Source organism: Muntiacus reevesi, chromosome 3, assembly GCF_963930625.1.
Source record: "Muntiacus reevesi chromosome 3, mMunRee1.1, whole genome shotgun sequence".
Taxonomy (NCBI): domain Eukaryota; kingdom Metazoa; phylum Chordata; class Mammalia; order Artiodactyla; family Cervidae; genus Muntiacus; species Muntiacus reevesi.
Genome location: NC_089251.1, coordinates 139975525 through 139998418, shown reverse-complemented (window position 1 = coordinate 139998418; position 22894 = coordinate 139975525). Strand labels below are relative to the sequence as shown.

Below are 22894 nucleotides of genomic sequence, written 5' to 3'. Positions count from 1 at the left end.
GGGATTCCCTTTCGCATCAAGTGTAGCTTATTTATTTATTTATCTGAGATGAGTCCTTGTTGCCTCAAGAGTCTTCTCCCCTCAGAGGTAATAGCAGTGGCTCTCCATGGCCCCATTTGTTGCCGTGGTGATGTGCCTACTCCTTTTGTTGGCGTCTCTACTTCAATAAGCCCCTTCCTGTTATCGCCGGTGAAAATGTCTGCAAGTTCTCCAGAGCTAATAAACAGCATACATCATTCCTTTCATCTGATGACTATAGCGGGGCCTTGTGAGTGAGCGTGGAGCATGAATGCACGGCTGCACTAATGGAACTCTGAAGAATGAGCCCCTGAGTCAGCAGCGCGGGTGCATGAGAGGGCCGCAACCTCCCCCCCTCGTCCCAAACTCCCAAGTGCCGGGACGCAGGAAGAACTACAGATAGCTGCGCCTTGCTTGAACATGAGTGTATTGATCCAGCTGGGGAGCCATCATTTGTTTCAAAACTGTGTTTAGAGCTATCGTGGCACAGAACGGGGTTTCTGAGGATAGCCCAGTTGACTAAAATTGTCCTATGTCGGTTTTGTCTTCTCCTCCTCCCCCAGGAATGAGATGGAAAGGCACTTTCTGGAGCTCCTTCAGTTTAATATTAATGTTCCCGCCAGTGTTTATGCCAAATACTACTTTGACCTTCGCTCCTTAGCAGATGACAACAACCTGAGTTTTCTATTTGCTCCTCTTAGCAAAGAAAGAGCACAGAACCTAGAGGTAAGACTGTGGATTCACTAACTCGGTTTTCTGTCAGCCACCAAAGCCAGCATCTGTGGCTAACTTACACTATGCAGTTGACTAGGAAAATGGAAAGCTGTTAAATTAACAGTTTGAAGAGCTTATTAACCCACTGGCATCTTATTCCCTGTGTCTTTTATGGGTTAGACAGGGATCTCACATTATTTAAAAAAAAAAAAAATTACAATCTCTTATGTAACCATAATTCAGAATATTTTAAATCAGATTTAATTGTTCTTAATGGTTTTCTATTTGAACCTCCACACTTACATATAACCATACAGGAATAATTTCTTATAATTGTATCCCTAATCATATGTACATTGATAATTACTTACCACTCTTAACTGTCTGAGCTTGCAGTGTGTGTGTGTATCACAGTTCAGCCCCATGAGTTTATTAGACCAGAAGCATCAGGGGCTAACCTGTGAGACCTATACTTGGAAATTATAATGTGGGTTCAGAAACTTGATGTAGTGTAGGTGGGTTTTTAATGGAACTGGTAACATACATGGGACGAAGTAATTTTTAATAGTGATTTGAAGAGTAATTTGAAGTAGTTTGTGATTTCTGGTGGGTATACAGCAAAATTTACAACTGAAATGAATACATATAAAGTTGACACTTTTTCTGGTACCTTGGTACTTTAGAAATAAGACATTTTTCTACGATAATTTACATGCGTGTGAAATAGCACCTTGTAGTGCTTCATCACTAGACCTTTCTTGCCGTCAGCACACACCTACCTCGTTAACATTTTCTTAGTGTAGTAAATAATGAAGACTGAATAGAAGTTGCAGAGCTGGGTAAACACTGATTTTGCTCAGGTGTGTTCATTATGCTTAAGGATCTAGTATGTAGGTAACATCATATTGCTGTTAGATGGGGCCTATTTTGGGAACCCAGTTTTTAAATATGTTCCTCCCTGCCCCAGCAATCTCATCATAGCCCTTGGAGAATATTATCTTAGGGAATCAGCAGTGTAGATATGAGCTATCCAAAGTAGCAGCAACTGTCAACCTAAATGAATGCAGATGTGTGGCTTATCAATGCTGCTTTCTTTAAGGTTGGAACTTTTTCCCCCAATTATACTTATGTTCTGTCTGATTGACTTTCTTAGGCCATCTCCAGACTGTGTGAAGACAAATACAAAGACTTGTGCAGAGTTGCTGTGAGAAGGTCTTTCAGCGCTGATAATTTCATTGGTATTCAGCGCTCCAATGCCATCCTCTCATAAACAGAGGGAGGTGAGGGGTTGTAACATCATGAACCCCTCGTAACAAGGACTGGAGAAATAGCACCTCTCCTGCTCAGAAACCAGCAACATTAGTATTTTCACCTAGAAGAAAGACACTGAATTCAAGAGACTTGCGGACAGCAAAGATTATGGTCATAGGAAAAAACTGGACCTTGTCAAGGCAACACACTCTTCTGTCCTTTTTAATGTAAACAGAGTTACAAAAACCACTCCAAAGCTAAAAGCTCCCAACCCACCCACAGATATTTGCTTACTGTGTAGGCCGATAACTGTGAACCATGTGAGGTTTTTTTATAGTTTAAATTTTTAGACTTTAAAGACACTAACTATATAACTTTTACTTTTTCCTATTTTTCTCACCCATATTGCTGCATATTCCTTTAGAATCAATGCAGTATTACCATTCAAACATGGGACTCCTGACAACTTAGGAACCACTTAGGAACAGCCTGTTGTAGCATTGTTAGGTTTTGAAGGATTCTTCCTCCCTATTTCATTAAAGCTGCTAGTCATTTTTGGCAATCAGTTTAAACCAAAAAGCTGCTGAATAACACCTGTCATTCAGTTTTTTGCAAGCACTGCTTATTAGCATGTTAGCATGTTTGGGATCATAAGCAGAGAAAGTATGTTGTTACCTACTTCTATTGGGTCCGTGCTGCGTTTCTTGTTAACTCTAATGGTGCTTCTCATTTTCTGATGATTTTCCTCTTTGTTAAATACTTGTATTAAAGGATATTGTCATGATTCCAGCCAACCTGTTAGTCCAGGAATAAGCAGATAGTGAAACAGAAGGTGTCCCAAAAGTCTTGGTGCAATTTTAAGCTTTAATACAGTGTGCTTGGACACTCCAGGACACTGCCTCAGAAGTATAAATGCTACAGGCGCAAAATATCACTTGAAAGTTTACTTGAATTTCTTCTAAACTCATTTAGTTTTGTGAATCTTAGATGTTAAGCTTTTAATTTGAATTTTTTATTTCAGTCCCTCTTGAAGATGGCAAACAATAGGCTGAAACAAAAGATTAAAATTAAGAGCTTAATGTTTAAAATTTACAAAACTAAATGAGTTTAGAAGAAATTCAAGTAAACTCTCAGGTGATGTTTTCTAAGTTTGTAGCATTTATATTTCTACAAGCATCAAAGCTTCAAATTGCACAAAGACTTCAGGAGGATATCTTGTATCTTTATAGACCTGGCCTCCTCTTTTTAAAATAGTCCTTTGCCTGGCTGGGCTGTTTATCTGCTTGAGCACTGAAGTTTCTTTTTTCTAGATTTGGTAAAGGAATTATGAATAGCATTAGTTCTCCTGTAATAAATTGAAAGGAATTGGACCCTAGTAGTAGTGACAGGAAAGTAAGCGACATGAAACAGCTTTTCTGTTCTGCGTGTTAACCAGGCTGTAGGTGTGTCACTTCAGATTGTTATTTGAGGAAAGATAAATCTTAGGAACCCTTACCTCAGGCTTTTTAAAAAACAGGGTACCCCTTAGCCACCAGGAAGCCCATTAAAGGACAGGGAGGTCCAGTCATCAGTCTTCTAGGAAGTTGGTAATGATGTCACCGAAACTTGAAACATTAAAAAAAAAAGTGTTCTCAACTATGTAAAATCTTTCTCCTTCCTTCTCAAATGTAATCCTAGGAATTTTGCCTGTAAACAAAGCATTTCTGGGCCAGAAATATTTTCTCTCTTTATAGCAAGGCTTCACATTATATTGAGTGCCACATGTTCCATCATTTTTAAAGGACAGAGACATAAATGATAAATAATGGGTATAAAATATTACAATCTACCACCTCAAAAAATATTGTTTATGGAGCTTGGAGATTCAAGTATTGATTGCAGTTTTATTTTGAAAAGAATGCTACAACTTATGTGGTTTTTCTTCCTCATGTTTATATTAAAAGAAAAGCTAATAAACTCTATTTTAATTAAAATACATGGCTGTTGTGCACCTTTTCACTGTTCACATAACATCACGGTTCTGCTTAGCGCAAATGTTTTCAATCCGCTGATAGGCAAGCCTGAAAGCATTTTCTGACTAACCATTCAAAAGTTGTTTTAACCGTTGCCTTTAGTTAAGAGGTAGGCATTTATTTCTTCGGCTTATGTTCTTTTCAACCAGAAGATAATTTAGTACACTTAAAATCACTGGCTGTGGCGCTCAGTGGCATAGTGCATTCGATGGCACTTGGGAATTGTGTGTTATTGTACCAACAGGGGAAAAAAGCACATTGGAAGATAAAAGGTAAAACACAGACAGGAGTTACAGAAATACTGCTGAATGAGAACATGAGTTACTTGAGGATTTCAAGCCACTGAACAGGAACGAAAATGGAAGAAGAGGAAGTAGAACTGCGGTTGTTATAAAGAGGATGACTGTTAAACAAGTCATGTAATATACCAGATCACCATAAGGTTTCTTTAAGACCCTAGTCACTGCACTCGCGCAATATTCCATCACTCCTGATAGTACTGTTGTGTTTTCATCCACCTTAATTCACTACCTAAGGTCAGATCTTTTAACTTTGTTTTTGGTAAGTTGTTGATTAGGAGAAATAATCTGAATTAGTGCAGAAGGAGAGAAAAACTATGACAAATCACTGTTACTAAGATAGTCTGTACCATGTAATAATATGCCAGTTACTAAGCAGAAATGCTGTCACATCTTGAGTGGTCAAAAGTTAAAAAAAAGGTGGGGGTAGGAACACTGCTTGGACACGACTCTAGTTTGAAGACGTTAGAATCGCTAAAAATTGCTCTTTCAGTGTTAATTGTAGAGACAATTACAGCCATTTTGATAAATGGAAAACTTAAAGGTTCTCATAAATACCATAGGGCATGAAAACTAGCTCCTAGCAGGAGCAATAGGGTAGTGTTGAGATTTCATACCTAGGAAGGGTTTGTTCTCTAAAGTACTAAGACTATAAAAGAATACCTCAGCTCAAATTTATTTTCATTTTTAATTTTTGGAATATACTGACGGTGCAATTTTAACTGGAATACTGTGAACTGAACTTTATAAGGACAAGACAAAGGTTTCAAATCTATGTTTGAACCAAATGAAATTGTCATTTTTCTACATTAAATTCACGTGGTTCACCCTAAGACAACTGTTTCTGAGACGTTTTTTCCATTCTGTATCAGATTCTATCATGACCCTATTTTATCACATCTAAAGTACCCTGTATGCCCATTATTGCAATTTAACATTACTAAATCCTGATTTTATAACAGCTCATGTTTCATTTGTTAGTTTTCCCATTTTATAAGATACACCATTACTTGATTTTTTAAAAAGGACTGATGAAGTCAGTATTTACTGGAAAATCATTCACTTTATATTTCAGGTTATGCAATGTTTTGGGAAGTGTTTCCCTACAGCATGTAGGTTACCTGAACTCTTTGATCACACAAGCCTTCTAACCACGTGCAGAGTGACTAGGACTGCTCCTCACCCAGAAGCTGTGGTTGTGAGTTCAGAGCTACTTGGTTAAGCACTTGACAGCTGCAGAGCCTCTCTCAGGCAAGCGCTAGTTTCTGTGCAGAATCTGTCGATTATCCCTAGCATCTACCAAGGATTAGATCACCTAAGATCTTAACTGTTGGCCACTTACCACCCTGGCCAGCCTGACACTGCCAGCAAAAATAAAATCCAGCAGCCCTTCAGCAAAGTCTGGTCCCTTGTACACAGGTGCAGTCTTGTTTCTGAGGCAATTTAGTCTATTTTAAATGGGTTTGGCAGATGAGAGAACAATTTACTTCATGTGAAACAAATTTTAAGAATACCAGTTTGTGGTTTAGGGATCTCTAGGATGCAGAAAGAACTAGGAAAGTGAAATAGAAATTAAGAGGAATCCAGAGTCAAATGAAAAGTGGTTAACATTCTTTAAAGAAAGGCCCAGGTAAATGTGAAGGGAGCTAGTAATTTGAATATTAGAAAAATTCAGTGACAGGCTCAGAACCTAAGGTACTCAAGAATGTGTCCATACCTACTCAGATTGTTCTCCTTTTTCTTAAAACATCTATTCCTTCATCCTAGCATTCTCATTTCCAACCTTCTAGCTCCCCAGACAGTGGCCCTGTATTTCCTCCCTGTGGGAACTGACTCATCCAAAGGAGGAGATTCAGTGTTTGGTCACCTCCCACTGGCCTCTCTCAAGAGGATCATCTCAGCTTCACCCTCTACCTTTCTGCTAGTGCCAAATGTGGCAGTGCTTGATGCTGGTTACTACTGTGATCCACTTCCAAAGCCTTATCAGCAGGTTCCAGGAAGTACAGGATTTATATGGCTCACAGGCTAACTGGTCCCTGTGATCCCCTTTAATCAACTACCTGGGCCCTCCTCAAGGTGCTTGTTCCCCACCTGCTGCACGCAGTCCCCTGACCTGCCCACAATGCTAGACGTATCTAGAATATACGTATCTAGAAATACGTATCTAGAAAATCTAGACATATCTAGATGTATCTCCTCAGGCTAAGCAGCAACCCCACGTTCCAAACTCCACAACTTGTTTCACCTCGCGTTAGGAACAGATGCCTCATTCTTAAGGTAACCCCTCTCATCCAACGGAGGCAATTCCATCCCAAGGCTTAAAATCAAACTTCTATATCCACCCCCATCCCCTCCAGAGCCTCACCAGTTTATTCCCTTCTGCTTCAAAATTGCATTCATCTTCCCAACATGAGGATAGGGCAGTTTGACCTTGCTTGGTCCTTTATGTGTCCTAGTATTTCACAAGATGTGGTCCCTAGACCATCTGCCTCTCATGAGCTGAAATCCTGTAAGAAATGAGTGGAATCCTGGAACAGATAAAGAAACATTAGTGGAAAATCTGGTGAGATCCAAATGAAGTCTGGAGTTAATAGTAATATGATAATCTTCACTTCAGTTTAACGAAAGTGCTATGATAATGTGTTAATATTAGGGCAAGATGTATATATTTTTGCAACTTCTGTGTAAACCTAAAATAATTCTAAAAGTTTACTAAAACAAGCAAACAAAAAGAACCACTTCCTGAACCCTAGACTAAACGAATCTCAGTTCCTGGAGCGAAGCCAGGAAATCTACATTTCTAATAGGAACCCCCAGTGATTCTTCCACAGACACAAACTTGAAAACTAGTCTTTCAGTTCTCTCCCATCCCATGCCTGAATGGCTGCTTCCTCCTCATTTTATTGATACTTACCTTAACCTGGTTTAATCCTTCAGATCCTCTCAACTCTAAAATATAAATACTATCATCATCGCCCTTTCACAGATGAGAAAGTACTAAGATGAGAGTACTAAAAGGTTAAGCAATCTGTCTAGGATCAAGCAGCCCATGATTGATGGAGCCGGAATTTGAGTCCCTAGTCAGTCTAGCTCCCAAGCATAGAACAATTATACTGCCTCTCCTTCTGTTGGATGTGACCAATTAAAGAGCTCTGCAACTAAACCACTAAAAATGCATTATGACCTATTTCTCTAGCCACCCAAGTCTAACAGGCCCCTTTTCTACTGGTGGGGAGTAAGCAATGAGAAAGCATCAGGAAAGATGTGTCAACTATGGAGACCTGTATGGGGAAGGCACAGTGGCTCTTCTACCAGGATCCAGCTCAACTGCTGTATTTTCTGTTCTCTCAAATGCCCTAATGTGTACCAATCTAACAATGCTCATCTTACTTTGACACTACATTCTCTCAGGTTTGCTAAGCATCTGTCCATATTGTCAGGGAAAGTGGCAACTTTAAATCAACTTACAATAGGTCCTCTGTATCCACAGGTTCTGTTCAGTGGATTCAGTCACCATGGGTTAGAAATACTTGGGGAAAAAATTTAAGAAAGTTCCGAAAAACAAAACTTTAATTTGCTGCATACCACCAACCATTTGCATTATACTTAAAAACAACTCCTTACTGAGGATTTGTATTAGGCATTAGAAGTAATCTAGACATGATTTAAAGTATATGGGAGGATGCAGGGGGAAGACAGAAGGACTGTGTGTAGGTTATATGGAAATATTGCACCATTTTACATAAAGGACTTGAGCATCTGTGGATTTTGGTAGTTGCAGGAGGGAAAGTTCCTGGAACCAGTTTTCCACAAATACAGAGGGAGAATATATATCCCCTTATCTGGGTGGGTTCCTTGACTGGTGTTTAGACCTTAATGAAAGTGAAACTGTTAGTTGCTCAGTCATGTCCAACTCTTTGTGACCCCATGGACTATAGCCCACCAGGCTCCTCTGTCCATGGAATTCTCCAGGCAAGAATACTGGAGTAGGTTGCCATTTCCTTCTCCAGGGGATCTTCCACACCTAGGGATTGAACCCAGGTCTCCAGCATTGAAGGCACATAATTTATCGTCTGAGCCACATGGGAGGCCTTAATCCCAAGTTGTAAATTGAATGATCAAGTTTGGGAAGTTCATGACTGCCAAGCTCTGGGGTTCTGCACACAGAACAGCACCGCTTCCATCCAAACTGCTTCAGCAGTCTAGACAGAGCTGACGAAACAGAACACAGTGTTAGGCAGTGCCTCTGTTCTTGTGTTTTTCCCTTCTTCAAGTGAATCATAAAACAATCACAGGATTGGCAGGAGAAACCTAAGAAGTATATTCAAGTAAAACATGTTTTCATTAGTTCTGCTTCTGTGATTGGAATTTGCTTGATTGCATTATCAATAAAAAGGTTACCACTCATATCTGAGAAATCTGATAATTAAGTTAGAATCCACATAGCGCCTTCAGCCAGCAGATGCTCATTCATGTCCAACTCTGTGAGATGCCGTGGACTATAGCCCACCAGGCTCCTCTGTCCTTGGAATTTTTCAGGCAAGAATACTGGAGTGGTTTGCCATTTCCTACTCCAGGGAATCACTTAGAAAGCAGTGTGTCTCTTCGTAAAAGCATGAGGAGAAAAATACTTGTATAGCATCTTTTTATTTACTTTACCATTGCTTTAATGCACTTTAAAATTTATCTACATTAATTGGGAACAAAGAAACAAAAATAGACATTTCTTTGTTTTTCATAAATAACTACTCTCCATATTTGATAAAAATCTCAAGCCATTATTTTAGCTTCCCACAAATATAATACATACAGATTTTTTATCTGAAATAGTGTCAGCAAATTAAGTACCTTGAAACTAACATAACCACATACAACTGTTGTTCTACTGACTTCCAGGAACAAAACAAAAAACTTTTTATCAAGATGCTCTGGGTTTCCTTTTGTTAGTGTTAAGAGATTCAATATTATAATCATCTGCCAGTAATAATTTATAGATTTGAGTTGATTGTCTACAAATAAAATACCACTGGCATTGCTTTATGAGTTCTGGATTTGACATGACATCGATGATACCTCATGGGACAGGCAATACACATATGTGGAAATCAGAAAAAGTAGTGAATGCCCTGGGCTCGAACTACTGACTCGGTATGTGCCTTATTTGGCTCAGTAATAAATTCACCTGCACCAAACCCGTATCAAAAGTCACTAAATCTCCCATATATATAAATTATTTATATACACCCACAACACATACATACTATACATACAGTTTTTAACAACATGAAGTAATATTGTCTTCAAATGATGTACCACAGACATTATTCTGGCTGAAATAAATCCTGTAATTGTCATCAAGCTGCTATAAGCTTTTGAGAGTTCTGAGTCGGGTTACTTAGTTGCTTTCATCCTGCCTACCCTTCACCCTGCTTTCATGTCTTGGTAGCTTTTTCTTTCAGAACCACCCTCCTCAACCCAGGCAGATTTCTTTCCCAGGATCACTTGATTGGACTTTGGAGGCAAGAAAGGGCACGCAGAGGGAGCAGGCAATTCTCAGCCACTGTACCTCACACCTGCCTAGATTTGTGATGTTCTCTGTCCTGTTGGCCCCATTCGGTGTTAGAAAGCAGTGATTCAAAGCTTTGTCCCTCCTACCCCCCTTGGTCTTTCTGTAGAGCACAAAAGTGAAAGAAGCCTCTTTAGCAGGGGTGGCAGTTCATTAAAATATACAACTACGTCTCCTAGCTCTGGGGTTCCCATTCTGTACTTGAGACTGCAGGTCACGGATGCTGTTACTAAGGTTCGGTGTGGGATCCATGAGGTTTTCTCCTGGCAGCCGGTGTCAGGATTAGTGCAGCCCTAGCCCAGAAGGAAAGGGCCTAATGAATACCAACTTGGAAACAGGGCTGCTGGCACATTATTTAAGCCTGTACATGCGCACAGTGACACACAGCACAAACACGGGCCCGTCGTTGGAAGCGACGGCAAGAAAGTATGACAAAGGTTTGCAAGGATAAACCAATAAGGCACCAAGAGAACTTTCTTCCAGTCAATTTAGGCAGCTTCAAAATGTGAGGTTAATAATACATAGTAGAAAGACTTCCTAAGGCTCTTGTCAGCTGATTCACTGATAGGTCCATATTAGTTCCTTCTAAATCTTCACCCTCCTATCTATGCTGAGAGCCATTGCTTAAAATTGAACCACGAAAGGGACAGCCCAAAAGCTATGTATGAGACTAAACGGGGCCTTGAGTCCTCACTAAAATCAGAGCTGGCTGCAAAGAAGCTGGTAACCTACCTCACAACCTTTCATTTTATCATTGGTTTCATGAGTATGGATGGTCTGCCTAACGAAAATAAAAATCAGGAGAGAATTGAGTATGAGATGGAAACGGGGGGCGGGGGGGTGAGCATAAATAGATGGGTTTCTCTGCCTGGGTAGGGGGAGGGGTGGTTGATGCAAGACTTCAGGAAGCAGGTGGGCTGAATCTTTGAGGGAAGGGAGAGCAGGGGCGAGAGAGAGAGACTGAAAACAGGCAAGCTAAGAACTGGGATGAACCTAAAAAACCTCCAGTGCATTACCTCTATTACTGCTCTTTGCCTTAGTATCCTTTCTCTTAACTGTCTTAAATTGTTTTTAAAGTAAATTGGTTGGTCTTTTTAGGTTTGATATGTTGCCGAAATAAAAAAATAATTGTTTTAAAAGAATTAAATCACTTCAACCACATCCTCTCACAACTTTTAGATAAATTCTGCATCATCTTTACACTCCCACAAAAAAAAAAAAAAAAAAAGGAAAAGGAACAACCCAAATTAGACACAATGACTGAAGGCAGCAGAATAATCTTATGTACTTTCTGCGAAGAGGTCAAGGTGATCAGAAAAGGTCCTCATTTGAAAACAGGAGAGGAACTGGCCCTCAGGCAGAGGATCTATTTCAAGGTTCTAAGCAGCTGCAGAATAAGCAGACGAATTAGATGTGCAGAAAGTTCTGTAGCTCGCTGTACCAGGTTTTGTCAAATATACTGAAATTTAATTTTGATTTAGATGAGTGCGTAAGAGCAGTGCATTTTTATAAACATGAACAGCCTTTGAAAGTTCATGAAAACTATTATCATGTTTCTTTCCACCAGCATAGTGCTTAAATCCACTGTGGAAAATACAGACTTGTTTACCTAATTTCCATAAAGTAAAAGCTGACCTGGGCTTAAATCTTACTTTTCCAACTTTGGTATAAATGAAGTGCAAATCGTTATACTTGCCATTTTTCTAGAGAGGCCTTCCCAAATTTTAATTGCATTTGCCATTTTAGCTTCTTAAATTTAGTCCCCAGTATTTTACCGGAAAATGCACTGTCACTCCCTTCCCCAACTATACCCTCACACTCTTCTTGAATGAATGGTTAAACAGATTAGGAAAGCAAACAGCATTTTTAATAGTAAAGTGTGTGTGTGTAGTGTGTGTACGTGTGTATTCAACAATACGAAGGCTTTCATATATGAATGAGGGAATGGTTCACCAGATTAGAAAAGCAAACAGAATTCTCTAACAGTAAAGTGTGTGAGGGTGTGCTCACCAATATACAGGCTTTCTCAGAAGAGGAGGAAAAGAAAAATATATTGAGGTGGGGTGGGGAAAACGGCTTTCCTTTCGCTACACTGATTCACGTTTCAAAAGCTTAAGCAAGTGTGTTATGGGTCTCATTTGTTGTCAGAGGCTGCAGAGAGCAGTGTCTCGCTGCTTTTGAAATATCTGGTTGTAATCTAGTCCAAAGTCCAGGGACAGTCATTTTCCCCCATTGCTGCCAATGTTTGTTCACAGGTAGCCAGCCTCCCTCCCACCCCACCCCCCTTTCAAGCACCTCATTCAAGGATGGGTGTGGTTTCTAATCACAGCTCTCCAGGAGAGGAGGAATAAGAAAAGCAAAAGGACTGTTTAACATGATAAAGGAGGTGGGATGGGGGTGGAGCAGATAAGAGAAGTGTTGGAAATTTACTTAATTACAGGAGGTATATCCAGTTTAGTCCTTAAAGGTAAAAAGGAGCCCCCTTCAGCTCTATCACTAAGTACTTTCAGAAGAAGGAAGTGGGTTCATTTTTACCAAAATATAACACAGGTTTTTGTTTTGTTTTGTTTTTTTAAGTAAGATCACTGGAGTCTATTAAGAACCACCCACTCCTCCAGCACAAAGCTGCCATCTTAATAGTCTGGAATTGAAGTTCAACCAATCTCCATCCCTTAGGTTAGCACTATTCCAAACATTTATTCTGGACACTTACAATGCTACCTCTAAGTCATTCAAGCAAAGCTGGCACCGTTAAGAATGAGAATGATTACAAGGACTACAGAAAAGAAACCCAAGCTTGCTAAACAAAGCTAGACGCACACAGAAACTCCAAACACTTCCTAACCTTGTCACTTTCCAGAGGCATAAACCCATTATGCTCCCCCGTCCTCAGTATGACTTAGGGTGTCCCCAGAGTTAGGGAAAGGGCCAAGCAGCTCATCTTAAAGCATCTGGGACACTTTAAAGCAGTGGAAGGAGAAGTAAGCTGGAGAAGCCCACGGGAAACTTCCCGTTCACAGCAACCTAAACTTTCACTGTTCACATTATCTTTAAAGACACAAGTATAGGAAATACATTTTCCCATTTGAGACCACACAGTTCACAGAACCCTGAACCAAGTGGACCTTCATTATAATGCCAACCTCAGGATTGTAAAGCCCCCCCCAAAGCAAAGGTAAATTTTGTTGCCAAAATGCAACAAAGTTAACAATTAAGAAAACGACATATAAATTAAAAACAGGGTTCCCCTCGAAAAGGCAGGAAGATAGAGCAGACGTCAGCTGAGCCCCTCTGAGAAGTCCTGGGACAGGTGCCCCCTGGAAACAGCCCCTTCCCCTCCTCTCCAAGTTGCCCCAGGAGGGGGCGTCAGCACCACGAAGGTAAAACGGAAGTGACCTTGGCAAAGCTACCAAACGAAAACAACCTAGCTCCCTCAACTCCCGCCCAGCTCCCGGTCCCTTGGCGGCCTCCTCCTACACGTGCGACAGGGACACCTGCTTGTGGTAGGCGGCGGCGGCGGCGGGGCCGGGGGGCCCGGTCCTGCCCGTGAGCGCGGCGCTTGCCTCGGCGTAGTCCCCCGCGGCCGTGGCGCCGCCGCTCTTGTGGCCCCGCCGCGGACGGCAGCAGCAGCGGCTGGTGAAGCGTCGCCACGACTCCACAGTCTTGCCGGACCAAATCCAGACGCCCGACGTGATGCCCACCACGAGGCACATAAAATACTTGAGCATGAGCACCCAGTACTCGGGCTTGGCGCGCGGCTGGCCAGAGTCCGGGCCCGGGCACGCGCACGTGAGCGCGGCCTCCCAGCTCTCGCGATAGTGCTGTTCGTACAGATAGCAGGCCACCACGATGCTGGCCGGCACTGTGTACAGCAGCGTGAAGATCCCGATGCGGATCATGAGCTTCTCCAGCTTGTCCGTCTTGGTGCCGCCCTGCTTGATGACGCTGCGGATGCGGAAGAGCGACACGAAGCCCGCCAGGAGGAAGAGCGTCCCCACCAGCAGGTAGAGCACCAGTGGGCCCAGCACGAAGCCGCGCAGCGAGTTCAGGTTCTGGTTCCCCACGTAGCAGATGCCGGCCACCGGGTCCCCGTCCACGGAGCTCAGGGCCAGTGCGGTGATGGACTTGACGCTGGGGATGAGCCACGCGGCCAGGTGGAAGTACTGCGCGTAGCCCGCGATGGCCTCGTTGCCCCACTTCATGCCGGCCGCCAAGAACCAGGTGAGCGACAGGATGACCCACCAGATGGAGCTGGCCATGCCGAAGAAGTAGACCAGCAGGAAGACGACAGTGCACAGCGCAGGCCCCGTTGTCTCGTAGTGGATGTGGCTGTGCTCGCGGCTGCAGGCGACGCTGGCATGGCCCACCACCAGGCGCACCAGGAATCCCAGCGACACGCAAAGGTAGCAGGCTGACAGGAAAATGATGGGGCGCTCCGGGTAGCGGAAGCGTTCCATGTCTATGAGGAAGGTGGCCACTGTGGTGGAGGTGGAGATGAAGCACAGCACAGACCACAGGCCGATCCAGAAGGTGGCGAACGTGCGCTCGTCGGGGCTGAAGGACGGCTGGTAGCAGGGCACGGCGCAGTTGGGTACCTGGCCCGTCCGCACCTTGTTGTAAAGAGGGTGTGACTCCTTCAGAATGGGCACGAAGGGCTCGCGGCACTTGCACATCGACGGGCCCCCGGCGGCGCAGTCGCTCCCGGAGGCCGGCGACCCCGGCAGGCCGGAGAGGGTGGGCTTGACCGGGAAGGGCCTGGGGGGCGCCGTGGTGGCCTCGCTGCGGTTGTAATCCATGCACAGGACCTCGGCGTCGCGACCCAGCACCGGGAGGCGGTCGCAGCTCATGCGTTCCGGCCAGGCAAAGCCGTACTGGCGCATGAGCGGCGAGCAGCCGGCCTTGGCGCGCTCGCACACTGAACGGCAGGGCGGCAGCGGCTTGTGGTAGTCCGGCAGGCAGATGGGCGTGTACATGGAGCACAGGAAAAAACGCAGGTCCGGGGAGCAGTGGATCTCCACCAGCGGCCAAAACTGGTGCACCTCCAGGCCCGCCTCGTCCTGCGTGTCGTGGTTGAACTGGTTGGGCATGTGCGTCAGGTTGTAGCCGATGCCGCGGCACATGGGCACTGTGATCTCCTGGCACGCCGGGGCCTTGGAGGCGGCGGCCGCCCGGCCCGCCAGCTGCGCCAGGAGCAGCAGCAGCAGCGAAGGCGGCGCGGACGGGTCAGGCCGAGCCATAGCCCCCTCCCTCCCCGCGTCTCCCGCAGCCCGCGCGGGGCCAGCTCAGGCAGGAGGAAACCGGGATCGGAGCTTCCCTCTCCGCGGACTTGTGTGGCGCCGGGGCTGGCAACCTGTTGGTTTCTTTTTCAAGAAATCCGTCCAAAGACCAACTGTTTCGGGAGGACGCTGCCTCCGCAGGGAGCGCTCAGCTCTTCGCTGGACAGGGCTGGAGAGGGACGGTTAGCCTCCGATTCTGGGGAAAGTACTCTTTAAAAAAAAAAAAAAAAGGTGGGGGAGAAGAAAAATGGCAACCACTCCCAATTAGAGGGGCGTCAACGGTACAATCCCGCAAGCGGTCTCCGAATCTCTAAGTTAACCTCTCTCCCTTCCCTCCCCTTCACCTCCTGGAACACAAACTACAGACTCCCCGTCCCTCACCCTTCCTCCCTTTTCCCTGGGCCTGCCGAGGTCATAACGCTCAGCCCCCCAGGAAAAGGGCTGAGGGATAGGGAAAAGAACGAGGAGAAGGGGAAGGCGCGGGCTCTCACCTCCGAGAATCCTGACAGAAGCAGATAGTCCGTAGCCAGCTTGGGTCCCCCGTCTTTGGGACACTCCGCGTTTCTCAGAGACGGACTGGCATCGGGAAAGTTTGGCGAGAGACTGGGTATCCGAGGAAGCAGCACATGGCAGCAGGTGGGGGCTTCTCAGAGAGGGGAACGCCCCCTGAACGAGGTCGCCGCAGACCGGTCACTCGCCCTCTCCTCCTCCGGGGTCCCCCGCATGATCCGGGCGGGGGCAGGGCGGGGACAGGCCGTGCGTTCCACCAGGGTCCGGGAGCCGGCCAGAGGGGCGAGTGCGCCTGGCTGCACCTGGGCGAGAGGAAGGCGACTGGCGGATCCCGCCGCCTCACAGCACCGCGAGCAGCCAGCGCTGGCCCTGCCGGGACTGCACGGTGCGCGCCCGCCGCCGCGTCCCGCCCGCCCGCCGCTCGCCTCCTCCCCTGCAGGGGGCTCCGCGCTCCAAGCGGACTCCTGGGGGCGGTGGCGGCGCTCCCGGGACGCGCCGGGCTCGGCTCCTCCCCCGCACTCTAACACCCTTTCGCCCACCTCCGCCCGCTATTGAGCTGCACGCGGCGGCGGCGGCCACAGCAGAGTCACGGTCGCGGGCGGACTGGCCTCTCCCGCCCCGCCCGGGTCACCTGCTTCTAATGCCCGCCGGGAGACTCCGCCCTGGCCCCGCCCCTTCGCGCTGGGGCTCGGTTGGTGGGCCGCCCCGCCACACTCTCCGTGCGTCCCCGCCCACTGCCCCGCCGGTTCGGCCTCGCCCCAGGAGCCCTCGGGTCCAGCCCGGAGCGGGTAGCCGAGGAGCGCGGGCCAATCGCCGGCCGGGAAGCTATGGGGGGCGGGGCGAATGCTAATCACGCCTTCTTGAGACCCTGAGCGGGAAACCCTGGCTAGAAGTCCCTCCAGAGTTCTCTGCAGATCCCCGCTTATGCGGGACTCACTTTCCCGTAATGTTCTAGCTTATGAACACTTGCTTCCAGGGCACCTACCAGATCTCTTCTCAGCAGCTAAGTATCCGTACAGTCCAGCGCTTGTTTAAAAGACTGCTCAAAGACTCACTCTTAACCGTGGCACCTGTCTCCGCTCTGCGCCGCCCTCACACCAGGTGAGCTCAGATTTAGAGAGGAACAAACACTTACCAAGTCCTAACTGTGTCGGACAGCGCGTTCGTCATTCACATCTTAATACAGGATGTCTCAGATCTTTAAAATAATTCTATGAATCAGACACTCCTTACAGGTGAAGAAACAGTTTAGAAACTTGATCAAGGCAACCGAGCTAATGTTAATGCCCCCCAAGAAAACCACAACGTAGATAATCTTGTTCAGCACGGTATTCCGAGCGCCTGGCGCAGAGTAGGCGCTCAAATGGGAAACCCGGGATTCGATTCGAGATAGTTGGGCCGCGACATCCACAATTTTTACCACCTCTTTCCCCTCCCCCCCCCGCCTCATATTCTACCGGTTATCTCCCAGGCTTTAACCTTTACTTTTGCATTTCGTAACAAAATCTTACTGTTGCAACAAGAAAGTGATTTTCTTTCCGTCTTTGGAAGACTCCAAACATGTTAGTCCTTTATCAGTTTATCGGGTTAAAAATCCAGGCAGTTCCGAAGCTGCCTGCAGAGAAAAGCAACACTGGCTCCGGGCAGTGTAATGGGCAGGGCTGTACCCCCTACCCCCAACCCGCCAGCCCCGTTCGCTCCTCCGGGCTACGCCGCTCGCCGCCGGGGATCCGGGGCACACGGCGCAGCGGGAGCCCACGGGAAGACCTGCTGGGCGCCCCCAACCACTGGGACGCACTGTGGCCCTCTCCAGATGGGTTATTATGCTGCAAGTTTTAAATGTCCTGAAAATGCCTCTTTTCTACGTGTTCTAATTAGGCTGGAAGACTGAGGTATTTAGCATTCTTGAAATTCATTCACACGCTTACAAAGAGGGTTTGAATTGTTTCCCTTTCCCCAACCCCTTCCTTCTACTGGGAAGAAGGCGGAAAAAAAGGCAGGAGGGCCTGAGTTCTCAAAATACTCAGGATTGGACTAAAGGACCGAGACACACCGCGGCTATTGTCGTTCTTGTGTCCTGGATCCCACTTACGTAGACTGGGAAACTAAATTGCAGAACAGTCCTCTCCTCCCTGCTTATCAACAAGACTTGTAATGAAGAATATGTGTGTTAATTCCAGCCTCAAAGTTAAATATCAATCGCTTCACAAACATCAAAACTATTAATAAATATGTTTAAAATGTATATTACTTATTTCATTCCCTGTGATTGTACCTGTGCTTATATTTTGTTTGTTTGTTTGTTTGGGGGAACTTCTTGGCAGTCAGTGTCGGCAAACATCCCAGGGGTGAAAGCAGTGGGAGTTTTCAGCTATGGAATAGCAATCCAAAAGAAAGGGAAACCCTCAGTGGAAAGTATGCACAGATTGTGAACATGCCAAGAGAGGCTGCCTCATTCTGTGGCCTTTATACAACGTGTGTATTATTGGGGATGGACAAGTGTTGGCTAATAATAAAAATTATTTGAAGTTGGAGAATGTTAATCACTCATGCTGGAATTTAGCCAGAATACATGTGTTATTTCACTTGGTTCTGACTCAAAGGATTTATCTCCTGGTCTGTAAACTTTTCGCTTTTCAGTCAACAGGGTGTTATTTTTGCTTGGAGATCTCTAATAATAGTATTGTAATAGTAATAACAGAGGGAAAACTTTGCCAAAAGAAAGTTATTTTGCATTGTATAACTTTTCATGTCATTTGAATTTTTGCTTTTTCACCTATATTACCTCACTTTAAAGGCAGTTTAAAATATGCTGTTTAACATGAGTTAGGTGCTACATAATTCATTTCAGTTAGCTCATTTAATCCTCACAACAATCTGATGGAATTGGCACCGTAATGACTTGCTTGAAATTACATGTTTAGTCCATGGAAAGGGCAGAAATCTTGATTTTTCTCCTGAGTAATAGTTATTGTTTAACAAACTGGGCAAGACATCTTTATTTTTAAAGATGCAATTTTTAAGCAACTAGAACATTGCCATGCCTTTTCACCTATTAATTCACTTATCTGTCTTCAATCTAACCATTCATCTATCCATCCATCCAAAAGCATCAAATTTTTGAGTTGAAGACACTACTGCTATATTAAACATGTTACTCTGAAGTGAAATTTATGAGATTCAACTTAAATTATTGTCCCAGGTGTACTTATTAATTGATGAAAATACGGAGGGTCATGCTAAACATTCCATCTAGTAAGCTAACCATTCCATCTAGTAACACTCCAAAAGTTTTGAAGTTATCAGTGTTGGATTTTGCATTCAGGAAATAGTTACTGTGTTTCTAATCTTAAGATTTTTGTTGATTATAACTGTGTAATTATTCTGGGGAGACACTTGAGAGTTTAGTGCTATAGGGATGACTGGACGATTAGCCTCTGTTATTCTTCAATATCTTGATAATCCAGTGTGGAACAGTATGCTGCCCATAGATGACTTCCATAAATATTTGTGAAATAAATGGATGAGTGAATGGCAACTGAGAGTAACTTTTTAAACTTTAGCAAGTGGTATTGAATCCGTGAATAAAGCTTATATTATGCGCTGTCTCTGAGGTTGACCAGGCCCTGTGAATGCAACACGCGTCCAGACCGTGGCTCTCCCTCTACTAGCTGTGCCACCTTGGACAAGTCACCTAACAGCACCAGATCCTCTTTCTTCATCTGTAAAGTGGAGTCACAAATAGTTACTTACCTCATAGAGCTGTAGAGAGGAGTAAATGCATTTACGTAGTAAAGGGTTAGAACCATGCCTTGCACCTTGTAACGCTGTGTAATTCTATTATTAGTTTCTACTGGCTTTATTGTATTTTTCTGTTTCTCCACTCTTCTTTGGGCTTCCCAGGTGGCGCTAGTGGTAAAGAACCCACCTGCCAATGCAGGAGACATAAGAGACATGGGTTCGATCCCTGGGTCTGGAAGATCCCCTGGAGGAGGGCATGGCAACCCACTCCAGTATTCTTGCCTGGAGAATCCCATGGACAGAGGAGCCTAGCAGGCTCATAGGGCCACAAAGAGTCAGACATGACTGAAGTGACTTAGCACAGTACTCTTTTTTATTTTCTTTTTTGTGTCACTGTAATGACGGGAAAAAAGTTACAGTTTTTAGATGTATAGGCATACCTCAGATTTATTATGGCTTTGGTTCCAGACTACTGCAATAAAACAAATATCACAATAAACTGAATCACACAAATTCTTTGCTTTTCCAATAGTGTCGAAACTGATGTTTATACTATTCTCCAGTCTCTTAAGTGTGCAATAGCATTATGTCTAAAAAATGCACATACTTTAATTTAAAAATATTTTATCTCTAAAAAATACTAGCCATCATCTGACAACTCAGGGTTTTCACAAACCTTCAATTTGTAAGAAAAGCAATATCTGCGAAGCACAGTAAAATGAGGTAGGCTTGTACTTTATGTCCAAGCACACTCCCAGCTGTCACCAACTATCTCTAGTATTTAGATATTAGCTAGATTTTATGCCAAAGCAGGGATCATTTCACTTGCTCTGGATCAAAGTACAAAGTACATTCACCTGACATCAGCAACCAGCCCGAAAGTGTGCAAGCTTGCACAGACCTGGCACAGAACAAATACCTATAAGCCAACATATATCCCTCACTGGGTAATTCCAGATTAGCTTTTTTCATGTCCTAGAGCATTTCTAATCACTCCTCTTCTCATGAGACACCTCTAAAGGAGAAACCAAGACACTAACCAAAGGATTAACATGATGAGTCATTTATCAAGTTCATAATAAGAATGCCTTGTTCACATTATAAGTGGAATCATGCAACTGTAATCTTTAGTCCTCTCCCCTCTGCCACTGTGGTGGAGATTATAGAAAAGTAAGAGCTTCTCTCTTCTTTCCCAGAGGCGATAGACGTACTAATCTTTTCCCCACTGAGCAGTGGCTATCAGGTGCGCATTACGAGCACATAGGGAGCCTTAAGAAATACTGATGCTTGGGCCCTATTGAATCAGAATCTCTGGCTGAGGGACCCAGACATTGTTTCTTGCTTTTGTTTTGTTTATTTTTGTTGTGTTCTAACTCTCAAGTGATCCTGAACTTCAGCTAGGGTTGAGAGCCACTGACACAAATGGTTTTTGTTTTTTCTCAGCACAGCCCCAGTCTTGTGCCTAAATGGATCTTCTGCAAAAAAGGGTTAATCACAACAGAATATAAAATGGAACATCTCGGGAGAGGATATAGAGAAGTGCATCCTAGTCTGATTGTGTGTGTGTCTGTTCAGGCTGAAGGAAAATATATGTATGCAAAGTAAAAAATATGTAACAGAATTTTATAGTGATGACACAGCCAAGAACAGTGGTGACCATAATAAAAGCCACTGATGGATGGGTACTGGGCATTTCCAATGTTTCACGCACTGTGCTAAGCATTTTACATATATAATCTCTTCTACCCCAAGAATCCTGTGAGGTTGATATTATCAACCTCATTTTATAGATGAAGAATCTGAGATCCAGACAGGTTAAGTAACTTGCTACACAAGCGCACATACCTTCCAACTTGCGTTTTCCTCACTCCAAAGCCTATGCCGCTAATTGCAGGCCTTGTAGGTCCAGCAGTAGAGGGTCCTGAGAACCACCAGATCATAGTTCTTGAGATAAGCAGCTTCCCTTGCTCCTTATCATCCCTTTCCTGGGCACCAGGTCGGATCTTCAATTCTGGTGTGACCTCTTGTGTGGTGGGCTAAAGTATGGAATTGCTGAGGGCTCTGGATTCCTCTAGAATGCAGTTGTAGTCTAGAATGAACTTGTCCTTTTGACTTTGCAGAACAGGCATGAGATGGGCATAATCTAAACCTTTGTCTATATTTCAGGACCATCCTAGTATCTTGGCAGGGGAAGTTTCAGTTCAGTAAATATTGACGCTGCCTGTGCTATAAGCCAAGCACCCGTGTTAGGGGTACAAAGGTGAAGAGGCCTAGCTCAGCAGGCAGGGCATGGAAGGAGGACAGAGGAGGCACCTGGCCCAATCTGGTGCCTAGCAGGCTAGACATGAATTAGGTGATCTGTGAGTCAGGGTTTAGCACAGGAAACAGAAAGCACTCTAGGTATTTCAAACAGAGAAAGATTTAATACTGAGAATCAAGCAGAGGCTTACAAAATTGATGGGCTGAGGGGGCAGCAGTCAGGGGGCTCCTCCTGGGCCATTGAGTTCAAGGGCCCACCACAGTAGCTTTGTTCCAGAAGTCGGGATGGTGCTTCTGCAGCGACAGCTCTTCACACCCATGAAACTGGTGACTAGACCCCAAAACAGGACATGGAGTCCAATGGCGTTAAATGCCTCTTAGGATTATTGCTCAAACCTTGCTTGCCAGCAGCACCAGCAGCAGAATGATACCTTCTTCTTGCATCTGTCTCCAAATCTCCCACAAGTGTACCTCATTGACTGAACTTACTTCAGAGCCAGATCCTAGCTGCAAGGGAGTCTGCAAAAAGTAGTTTCGCAATTCCCAATCTCTTTACATAAATTACTAGAAGGATAGAATGGAGGCCACCCACTCCAGTGTTCTTGCCTGGAGAATCCCAGGGACGGGGGAGCCTGATGGGCTGACATCTATGGGGTCGCACAGAGTAGGACACAGTCCCATGACTGAAGTGACTTAGCAGCAGAATGGAGGCTAGAAAGGCAATCCCCAGTATTCACTACAGGTGAGGCAACTGGAAGGACTTCCTAGACAGAAGAATTGATACAAATAAAAGGCACAAGGCCATGAAAGAGTATGATATAAGTGGTGAACAGCTGGGCATGGCTAGGCCATCAGAAGCATCTGAATCAAGGTTTTTACCTGAAAGTACACTCATGTATAATCAACGTATTTTTGACTAATTCCACTTGTATATACACTCTACACATAACACTCTTTCCTTTTGATACAGCACTTGATTTATTCAACTAATTACTAATACAGAAGGAGAAAGGAAAGGAGCTAAAAGCATGAAAAAGAATAAATAGAAATGTTAGATGATATCTATCTACAAAGAAAACAGAACCTTAACCTTCTCCAAGGCTAAAGTTTTGGGAACTTCTATGTACAGTTGACTACATGCTAAAGAGTCACCTCTCTTTTCTTCTTCTAACAAAACCCCAATGGTTTGTTTTGTTCTTTTGGGGTGTCCATCCTTTACTGAACAGCCCTGTGTTTTAGGAGAGGCAG

At 44.6% G+C, this 22894-nt stretch overlaps 2 protein-coding genes across 4 annotated transcripts in view; one reads left to right on the top strand and one right to left on the bottom strand.

The window, feature by feature from the left end:
• CCNYL1 (cyclin Y like 1) overlaps window positions 1-3956 on the top strand; it is a 36025-nt gene extending 32069 nt beyond the window's left edge. For all 3 annotated transcript variants that reach the window (XM_065930705.1, XM_065930704.1, XM_065930703.1), the window contains 2 exons: window positions 582-744; window positions 1886-3956. In XM_065930705.1, the coding sequence (XP_065786777.1) occupies window positions 582-744; window positions 1886-2002 (280 nt within the window). In that variant the 3' untranslated portion in view covers window positions 2003-3956. The remainder of the gene's footprint in view (window positions 1-581; window positions 745-1885) is intronic.
• A 5332-nt stretch (window positions 3957-9288) lies between these two features.
• On the bottom strand, window positions 9289-16207 carry FZD5 (frizzled class receptor 5). The gene is made up of 2 exons (XM_065930702.1): window positions 15628-16207; window positions 9289-15346 (listed from the first exon to the last, which is right to left on the bottom strand). Exon 2 carries the CDS (start codon window positions 15095-15097, stop codon window positions 13334-13336), a length of 1764 nt encoding a protein of 587 aa, XP_065786774.1. The 5' UTR covers window positions 15098-15346; window positions 15628-16207; the 3' UTR covers window positions 9289-13333.
• Between the last annotated feature and the right edge of the window lie 6687 nt (window positions 16208-22894).